Genomic DNA, 10,553 nt, shown 5'->3' on the forward strand with positions numbered 1-10,553 from the left:
TGATTTGTGTACCCTAGAGCCAATTATATCACAGCATTTACAAATTAGAACCTACATCATTTTGGTGCTAAACTTGTATAAAACCAGGCAACTCCTAGCACAGTTTCACAGTTTATGTCCCAGTTCCTGGTCTGGCATTCAAATGCATCGATCCCCTGATTGTACACATTATATTATGTTATAAAAAACAGTTCTTACTGTAACATGCGTGATCAGACCAGGCTGCTCTCGGTGCTGCTAATGTTGTCCTGTAGGCAGTTGTTGGTTGGATGGCTGTGCTGAATGTGGCTGTATGTTCTTGACATCAAATGTTGTCATATATTCAGAAATTCCACAGTAAACACAAATTTTATATTGGATGAAAAATTGAGTGATTGATTTTAATTGTAGTAAGTAAATTGAATATGAAAAAATAATTGAAAAAGGGAGAAAAAAATGAATGATCTTACCTGTAACCTTTAGCTGAATCTCTGTAAAGTAGGTGTAGTACCCGACTGAGCCTCCTTTCTTCCACACGCCACAGAGATAATATCCTTCATCATCATCAATCACATTACTGATCTTTACACTAATAACTTTAGCACTTTTATTATCAGAAATACTGAATTTGCCATTTTTTGATATTGTTGTAGTATTTATAATGTCTTTAATATTGGCATCATCATTAAATTTTGTGATATCTTTATAGTATGTCTCGTATTCCTCTGGATATTTGTAGGTGAGGGTGATACTCTCTCCTAGATGTGCATTCATTATTTTTGGTCCCCCACAACAGAAATCTGTGCAATATAAACAAACACAAATTACAGTCTGTAAACTTAATAGTTGTGTGAGATGTGACCAGATGTTTCACTAATGAATTAAGATTAAATATTTTCTCACCATTAATTACTTTCAGGTTCACTGTATCACTGCTGTTCTGATTTTCTATTCCAATTCTGTATGTACCAGCATCCTGTGGCTTCAGCCTTCTGATAAACACTCCAACCAAACCTCCTATTCTGTTATACAGCATAAATCTTCCACTCTGCACACTGTAGCTTTTGGGGTGAGACCTTATTACATCTGTGCAGCCTGGTTGTCCTGTTTTACAAATATATTTACTGTTCCTTGAATCCCATTTCTGATCAGAGCATATAATGACACTTCCTCCTGAGTAACCAGTCACATTAGAGCCATCTGCTGGTCCTGTCAATCAAATACAAATCTCTTTTTTTAATAAAGCACACAGAGCTGTAAATCCTCTAAACTAACTTTACATGTAGTTATTAAAGAAGAATATCTGACCTGAGATCAGGTAAAGAACAAAGATGAGAAGAATCTTCATCTTGGACTGAAGTTCTGCTTCACTGCACTCCAGTAAAAGACTTCTTGTTTAATAAAAATTGCAGTCTCCACTCTTTTAGTTGTCTGAAGACAGTGGGCATGTCCAGTGGGCACATCAGACACACCCACCTGTTATTCGCTCACTGCAGAGTGGTGAGCAGGAGCGGGTTTCAGTCAGACTCATATTTAAGAATATAAAATATGAAGAATATAGCTTAAACGTTTTTAACCTAATCATATTTTTTTAAACAGTAAAAAAAATTCACTTCATTTTCATTCAGAACATCCACTTCATCCTGGTTGGGGTTGCAGCAGGTTCATTTTACAATAGAAACTTGTGTTTATTTGTGGCATTAGAGAGTATTTGCACTTGCAGATTTTTTGTAGATTTGTGATTCTTTATTAGACACAGAGCACATCAAAACTATAGCTTACTCATTCATTCACTCACACACTCACAATTAGCAGGCAGAATTTCCTCCAGTGGGCAGTACAGTATCAGTGATATCATATGGATCTGGATGGAGGTCCTGCACTTGTTACCAGGCAAAACATGTGGTAAAAACAAAGCCTATACTTCAAGGATTAGTTACAGGTATTATTGGGGGAATGGGGCATTAAGAAAAGTATTCTTGCCGTGTATTATTATAACATAAGATTAAGTTCCACCCTGTACTGGGTTCATATCTGCCATGAGCCACTATGAGTGGCGTCAAACCACCAAGTCTCTGTCCAGGATAAAATGATAATAAACTAAATAAAAACTGAATAAATGAAGTAGCACATTGTTGCTCTTATATCTGATGTTTGAGTTCTTTATACAGCCAAACAATTCACACATCTACAATCTGATTAAGAATCTCTCATGTTTTAAGAGCTATTTATCCAGTTCACCTGTAGTTCTGTAGTTATAACAAACCAGTTTATGTTTAATATAAATAACTAAAGAGCTATAGAGAAGAGTCTGGCTGCAGACATGAGAGTGAATCTGTCTGTCAGTGCATGTTTGCATCCAGAAGCTATTAAAACTCTCACTTTTGATCTTTCAGCTCCTCCTACTGGCAAACAACTTACATCTATTTATTTATGTATTTATTTATTGAAGACAACATACTGTACATGGTAATATATATAATTATATTGTATTATCTCTATACACTCTGTATGAAATCTAGTCTGCAGTAGGTTTGATATTGATTGATAGAATATCACTGCTCTAGTGTGTACGAGGCTGGATTTTAATAATTTAATTTTATTAATGTTTTGTCCTGGACACCCTGGACATAGTGCCAGTCCATCAAGGCGATCGTGTCTGTGTAGATGCCCGATCTAAATCTCTAGCCAGACAGACTAAAGTAACAGATCGCTGCACCACCCGACTGCCTGTTTTTGTTTTTATATTTTAACATCTAAACACTCAATTCTAAAACTTGTTTTATTGTGTTATCAAATTAAGTCAGTTTGTCACAGACATGTCGATAGTTTTTACAATCCTAGAGGGTCTTTTTCACTCTGTATTAATGTTTCTGTGAAACCTTTTGCCCACTGTGACAACAAGGTTAAATTATTTACTGTTTTTAATTATTTCTTTGAAGCAGTAAAAGAAAGATGAATGTTATGAGATTTCATACGACATTTTAGCTACATCGTTTGTCGTTTACCCTGAGGTGGTTCTGACGGGATCCTGTTTACCCGTTTGAAGTTGAAGTCTGTGAGTTGAGAATGCTGTACCAACAATGCTGCTCCTGCTAGATGTGATGGATACCTGCCGTTTCTACACTAACAATGTCCAGAATTCACTGTTGACTATATTACAGACTGGACTAATTAATAAAGAACTCAAACTGCTTGTTTTTCTTTTCTTTTCACTCATTTCTTAAAGATTATGCATTATTGAGCATGCCCTCCCGTGTAGCACAGCATGGTGGCACTGTGGACCCACACGATGCACTGGGTCATGCGTGCCAACCCATAAAAAAAGCCTACATTTGTGTGTGAGTGTGTGTGTGTGTGTGTGTGTGTGTTAGTATAAAGTTGTTCCTTTTTTATTCTTAGAATTTGCAGATTTCTTACATTAAATGGTTTAAGCTCCTCCAGTTTTGCAAAAGCCATCAATTATTTTAATGACATTTACATTTTCGGCATTTAGCAGACGCTTTTATCCAAAGTGACTTACAAGTAGGACTGAACACAATTTTGAGCAGTTGAGGGTTAAGGGCCTTGCTTAGGGGCCCAGCAGTGGCAACTTGGTGGTGGTGGGGCTTGAACCGGCAACCTTTTGATTACTAGTCCAGTACCTTAACCACTGAGCTATCACTGCCCTAGTGAAATTTCTAATGAAATTTGGAAATTTGTTGGAAGAGTCGCTGGAAATGTTAATATATAAATGTGGCCACCACACCCAGAGTTTATCTAAGTTTACTCCTAGACACATGCAATCGTTTGAACTGAAACTAAGTGTGTTGATGACATTGTTAGCTTTACTATAAAATCAGTACTGTGCCTATCAAAACTGATCTGTACTGTTTACACTGTGTTGTGTGTTGCACCCTGATCCAGGCCTGTGATTTCTTGATATCAGTTTTTACAGCTTTCCTTGACACTGTACACATCATTTAGGTTTTAAAGTTTCTTAGTTAGCAGGTTTAGAGAAGAATTATGGCTTATTTATTTATTTGTTTATTTTTGAGAACGATGGCTGTAAAGTGTTACAATTACTAAGTGTTAGACAATTTCTATTGACAGTTCTTGACCTGCCTAATAAATTAATCAAATTATAAAACTACAAATACAAGGGTGTCAGTATTTTAATAGTTATTATAATTGTATTAATATAATAGTTATAACAATTCTGTAATAACTATTACGCAAGTATTTGTATTGAAAAGTGTTTTTAATTTATATTAGATTACATTAGATTGTTACTCTTCAGTGAATCATAACAAAATGTAAATTGACCCAAACCTGTATATACAACAGCAAAACCACAAACATTTCAATAATAAAACAAAAGGATTAACAATGACAGCAACCGATAGATCTTTTAAACATTTGCAGTGTGTCCTCAAAAAATTAAGTGCCGAGCCCCAAAAACCACACTTATTTGGTCTTAGAGCTCTTCCTACTGTTCAATTTTTATTTCAATTACCAATTTTTATTTTACTTTTATGCTATTGTTTTTATTGTTATTACTTTTATTGTTGTCATTTTTATTATTATATTAGTTATTATTCATATTATTTATTATTATACTTTAAAAAAATAAAAGTTTTATTCATCAGCCTGAAAAAGACAAAACTGCATATGCAGAAGTTTAAATAAAAAGGTTTAAGTAAAGGCAGAAGTGCAAATCTGCAGTGTTTGTTTCTTTCTTTATTACATGTAGCTCTGACAGGATGAAGCAGCTCTTAAACCTGGTCTTAAACAAACTTTCTTCTCATGTGGCTGATTTTTCACTTCTGCTTTTTTAGGGTAGTCAGTTCTTCTTTAGTGATGTTGTCTTGTTAAGGGTAACCAGCCAGGCCTTGACCCTGTCATTCAGCTGTGGGAGTAAAATGAGGTCTTGCTGGGTTTATTCATGAACTGTGCACATGCCACCTTGCTAGTTTAATCTGTAAAGACCTGTTGATCTTGTTTAATTCAATATTTGTGTGTGTGTGTGTGTGTGTGTGTATTACGATGTCTGCATAAGAGTATAGTCTCGCTCACACATACAGTACATGTTGTATGCTAATTCATTAATTGTGGTCATAACAGGACATAAAAAGCAAAGTTGGTTTCACATAAAACCACACACAAGTTTTTAAAAAGCCTCTGTGGTTTCTCTTTCTCTGGGCTGTTTTAGAAGAGGGTGTCAAGGGTGTCGGGAACACACGAAATAAAAAAAATTACTTGTAAGAGACATTTATGTACAGTGTATCACAAAAGTGAGTACACCCCTCACATTTCTGCAGATATTTAAGTATATCTTTTCATGGGACAACACTGACAAAATGACACTTTGACACAATGAAAAGTAGTCTGTGTGCAGCTTATATAACAGTGTAAATTTATTCTTCCCTCAAAATAACTCAATATACAGCCATTAATGTCTAAACCACCGGCAACAAAAGTGAGTACACCCCTAAGAGACTACACCCCTAAATGTCCAAATTGAGCACTGCTTGTCATTTTCCCTCCAAAATGTCATGTGATTTGTTAGTGTTACTAGGTCTCAGGTGTGCATAGGGAGCAGGTGTGTTCAATTTAGTAGTACAGCTCTCACACTCTCTCATACTGGTCACTGAAAGTTCCAACATGGCACCTCATGGCAAAGAACTCTCTGAGGATCTTAAAAGACGAATTGTTGCGCTACATGAAGATGGCCAAGGCTACAAGAAGATTGCCAACACCCTGAAACTAAGCTGCAGCACAGTGGCCAAGATCATCCAGCGTTTTAAAAGAGCAGGGTCCACTCAGAACAGACCTCGCGTTGGTCGTCCAAAGAAGCTGAGTGCACGTGCTCAGCGTCACATCCAACTGCTGTCTTTGAAAGATAGGCGCAGGAGTGCTGTCAGCATTGCTGCAGAGATTGAAAAGGTGGGGGGTCAGCCTGTCAGTGCTCAGACCATACGCCGCACACTACATCAAATTGGTCTGCATGGCTGTCACCCCAGAAGGAAGCCTCTTCTGAAGTCTCTACACAAGAAAGCCCGCAAACAGTTAGCTGAAGACATGTCAACAAAGGACATGGATTACTGGAACCATGTCCTATGGTCTGATGAGACCAAGATTAATTTGTTTGGTTCAGATGGTCTCAAGCATGTGTGGCGGCAATCAGGTGAGGAGTACAAAGATAAGTGCGTCATGCCTACAGTCAAGCATGGTGGTGGGAATGCCATGGTCTGGGGCTGCATGAGTGCAGCAGGTGTTGGGGAGTTACATTTCATTGAGGGACACATGAACTCCAATATGTACTGTGAAATACTGAAGCAGAGCATGATCCCCTCCCTCCGGAAACTGGGTCGCAGGGCAGTGTTCCAGCATGATAATGACCCCAAACACACCTCTAAGACGACCACTGCTTTATTGAAGAGGCTGAGGGTAAAGGTGATGGACTGGCCAAGCATGTCTCCAGACCTAAACCCAATAGAACATCTTTGGCGCATCCTCAAGCGGAAGGTGGAGGAGCGCAAAGTCTCGAATATCCGCCAGCTCCGTGATGTCGTCATGGAGGAGTGGAAAAGCATTCCAGTGGCAACCTGTGAAGCTCTGGTAAACTCCATGCCCAGGAGAGTTAAGGCAGTTCTGGGAAATAATGGTGGCCACAAAAAATATTGACACTTCAGGAACTTTCACTAAGGGGTGTACTCACTTTTGTTGCCGGTGGTTTAGACATTAATGGCTGTATATTGAGTTATTTTGAGGGAAGAATAAATTTACACTGTTATATAAGCTGCACACAGACTACTTTTCATTGTGTCAAAGTGTCATTTTGTCAGTGTTGTCCCATGAAAATATATACTTAAATATCTGCAGAAATGTGAGGGGTGTACTCACTTTTGTGATACACTGTATATTATTGTCTTTGTAACAATCATAGACATCATAACTAATATTGTTGTGTCTGTATTATGTATGACAGCGGGATGTATGGTGACACAATCATGTTGGCCTCATGCTGACAGCAGCTGATAAAAAACTGATACAGCTGATAAACTTTGTTTATGTTGCCAATGCTACAGTTAGTCTCAGTCATCACAGTTCCGTTAGCCACTACTGATAGTACTACTAATAGTAAGACAATATAATGAATCAAGTCAACCATTTAATACAAGTTACATTTTTAACAAAAAAGAACAATTGGTAATCAGTTCATTCATGAATTGATGGATCTTTGGATTCTGGATCTTGAGTTTTGCCCAGATGAAAGATTGTCGTGCGTCTTTTTTCCTAGCTATGAATGTCACTGGTGAGGATTTACAGGCGTGTTATTTTGGTTATTTTGGTTTCCTGCTCTGAAACGTTGCTGGATGTGTTATTACAGCAGTGAATGATCATTACTGCTTGATAACTTTGAATTTGCAATGTGATATTTTGCAAAATAAAATAAAATTAGACATTCCTGCCTTATGACATCTGCACAAGATATACACACTCACCCACACAAGAACACACACTGAGATGTTAGGTTCATTTCTTTAATACATTTCTTTAATAATACAACACAGAAATAAGTCTTGTTAATACATGCTATTCAGATTCAAGAGCTCAAATTTAAACATTGTAATAAACCCATTAAGATTAATTACATTAATTTTCTTCTATAAACATCTTAGATTCTGATTTTTGTAGCTTTTAAAAAATTAATGGCTTTGACAGCCACAGCCCCATAAACTATAAGCAATGCAATGCCACCTGCCAAACACACACACACACACACACACACATTACACACACACACACACACACACACACACAGTACACAGTACACACTGCATGTCTCCAGAGCTACACACCAGCACTACAAGCCTGCAATCTTAGTTCTTTCTGAAGTTCTCATACAAATTAGCTGGATTGTTGTCCTCATCACCAACCTAAAATGAGAAAGAATTAGACATAATTTGAACATCATTTTACATTTTATTTCATTCTGCTCAGGGTTGTAAAGGAAGCGGGTTCACATGGAAACACTGGGCACAACGCAGTGATACACCCTGGAGAGACGTTACTCCATTGCTCAGACATAGCCAATCATGTCTGTAGACACCCAGCCGATAGCACTGCTGGAATTCAAACCTGGTAGGCTAGTGTAACAGACCGCTGTGCCACCTGAATGCACAGCTTGTTATATTTGAATTAAACTGAGGAGTATATATAATATTAAACACAATGGAGCGGTTATTAGAAGAATTACTTACATTTTTATGGTGGTACATCATGGGTAACATTGAACCTGTAATTGTACACAATTAATTATCCTGGCACACACTGAAATAAATTCTGTGTGTATGTGTGTGTGTGTGTCTGTGTGTGTGTGTGTGTGTGGGATTAATACCTTGAGTTTTTGTGCATCTTAGTTTGTAGAAGATCATCGCAAACCCTCCAATCAGCAGCAGAGCCACAATGACACTCACAATGGTGACAACAAAAGAAGCTTTTGCTAAAAATCATGAATTAAAAAGCCTTTAGAACCATTTTAATATTAAACTGGGTTCAAACCAGGAACCTTCTAGTTCCTAAATGTCCCAGTTCCTGGTCTGGCATTTAAAGGCATCAATCCTCAGTATGTTATAAATAAACAGTTCTTACTGTAACATGCTTGATCAGACGAGGTTGCTTTTGGTGTTGTTGATGTTGTTCTGTAGGCAGTCGTTGGTTGGATGGTTGTGCTGGGTTTTGCTAAAGATGGTTAATATTAATGGTTAATATGTGAGATGTGATCCCAGGTTTATTTTCCTGACAGTATGAAAATATTAAAAATGACTTATTACTGCTGGCTTAAATATTTACATACTTTTGTAATTTTTATCTCATTTTACTTCGTGGCAATGTTACCTAATTTTTAGTAATGATTCTAATCAATGGTCATGTTCAATAGCACCTATTTAAAATACATGGAACAGTGGCCTCTGCCCAAATTGTCACCTTTCAATTGTAATCTAAAAGCCACCAAAACAAAAAACAGGTCTGTTGTGATTGAATGGTTACTAGAACAACATCAATAATCCAAAAAGATTCACACTGCAATGCGCTCTCAGGCTGTTGCTCAAGAAGGAAAAGGACCTGGTTTAAAACAGCTTATAGCTCGACATTTGTTGCACAAGGACAAAGAAAAAGCAAAATCAGTCATTTAAAAACTTTCTAAACCACCAAATAATTATTTTAAAGTTGCTGTATGAGCTGTATATTCTTGACAAATCACATTCCGTCATATAGTCAGAAAACTCTCAGTAAATACAATGTGTTCAAATATGTTCAAAATATGTTTACTCAATCACAGAAAAAAATAATATGTTTGAGTTTAACTGTAGCAACAGTAAATATTCTTTTTTAAAGCATCTTACCTGTAACCTTTAGCTGAATCTCTGTGAAGAAGGTGAAGTACCTGACTGAGCCTTCTCCTTTCCACACTCCACAGAGATAATATCCTTCATCATTATCAGTCACATTACTGATCTTTACACTAATAACTTTAGCACTTTTATTATCAAAAATACTGAATCTGCCATTCTGAGATGATGTTTTAGTGTTTATAACGTCTTCAATATTGGCATCATCATTAAATTTTGTGATATCTTTATAGTATGTCTCGTATTCCTCTGGATATTTACAGGTGAGGGTGATACTCTCTCCTAGATACGCATTCATGGTTTTTGACCCCCCACAACAGAAATCTGTGAAATATAAAAAAAATAATATTACAATCTATTAGCTTAATAGCTTTGTAAAACTTGTAATGACCCAACGTTAAATGTGACCAGATGTTTCACTAACAATTTAAGATTAAATAGCTTCTCACCATTAATTACTTTCAGGTTCACAGTATCATAGCTGTTCTGATTTTCTGTTCCAATTCTGTATGTACCAGCATCCTGCGGCTTCAGCCTTCTGATCAACACTCCAAATACAGTTCCTACTCTGTTATACAGCATAAATCTTCCACTCTGCACTTTGTTGCTTTTTGAGTAAGACCTTATTACATCTGTGCAGCCTGGTTGTCCTGTTTTACAAATATATTTACTGTTCATTGAATCCCATTTCTGATCAGAGCATATAATGACACTTCCTCCTGAGTAACCAGTCACATTAGAGCCGTCTGCTGGTCCTGTCAATCAAATACAAATCTCTTGTTTTAATAAAGCACACAGAGCTGTCAATCCTCTTAACTAACTTTACATGTAGTTATTAAAAAAGAATATCTGACCTGAGATCAGGTAAAGAACAAAGATGAGAAGAATCTTCATCCTGGACTGAAGTTCTGCTTCACTGCACTCTTTCTATTTCACTTTCCAGTAAAAGACTTCTTGTTTAATAAAAAATTGCAGTCTCTACTCTTTTAGCTATCTGAAGACACACCAGACACACCCACCTGTTATTTGCTCACTTCCAGTATACATTAATAAATGTGCAGAGTGGTGAGATGAAGCAGGTTTTAGTTATTGACTCAAATTTAAGAACATGAAATATAAAGACTATAGCTAAAACAGCTTTTAAAAGATTTGTAACATCTTTTTATTTGAATTGAA

General features: G+C 36.8%; 1 protein-coding gene across 1 annotated transcript; it reads right to left on the reverse strand.

Moving 5' to 3' along the window:
* Window positions 1-7,501: 7,501 nt before the first annotated feature.
* Window positions 7,502-10,271, reverse strand: LOC134333840 (polymeric immunoglobulin receptor-like). The gene is made up of 7 exons (XM_063016007.1): window positions 10,232-10,271; window positions 9,827-10,132; window positions 9,372-9,701; window positions 8,617-8,706; window positions 8,363-8,467; window positions 8,226-8,260; window positions 7,502-7,901 (listed from the first exon to the last, which is right to left on the reverse strand). The coding sequence occupies exons 1-7, from the start codon at window positions 10,269-10,271 to the stop codon at window positions 7,845-7,847; spliced, it is 963 nt and encodes a 320-aa protein (XP_062872077.1). The 3' UTR covers window positions 7,502-7,844.
* Window positions 10,272-10,553: the final 282 nt, after the last annotated feature.

Source organism: Trichomycterus rosablanca, chromosome 19 (genome assembly GCF_030014385.1).
Source record: "Trichomycterus rosablanca isolate fTriRos1 chromosome 19, fTriRos1.hap1, whole genome shotgun sequence".
Taxonomy (NCBI): Eukaryota; Metazoa; Chordata; class Actinopteri; order Siluriformes; family Trichomycteridae; genus Trichomycterus; species Trichomycterus rosablanca.

Coding starts and splice junctions, on each gene's coding strand:
- LOC134333840 (XM_063016007.1), bottom strand. CDS start 10,271: ATGAAGATTCTTCTCATCTTTGTTCTTTACCTGATCTCAG. Junction 8,468..8,616: donor GTCTGATCAAGCATGTTACA/GTAAGAACTGTT, acceptor CATGATTTTTAG/CAAAAGCTTCTTTTGTTGTC. Junction 7,902..8,225: donor TGATGTACCACCATAAAAAT/GTAAGTAATTCT, acceptor TTCTCATTTTAG/GTTGGTGATGAGGACAACAA.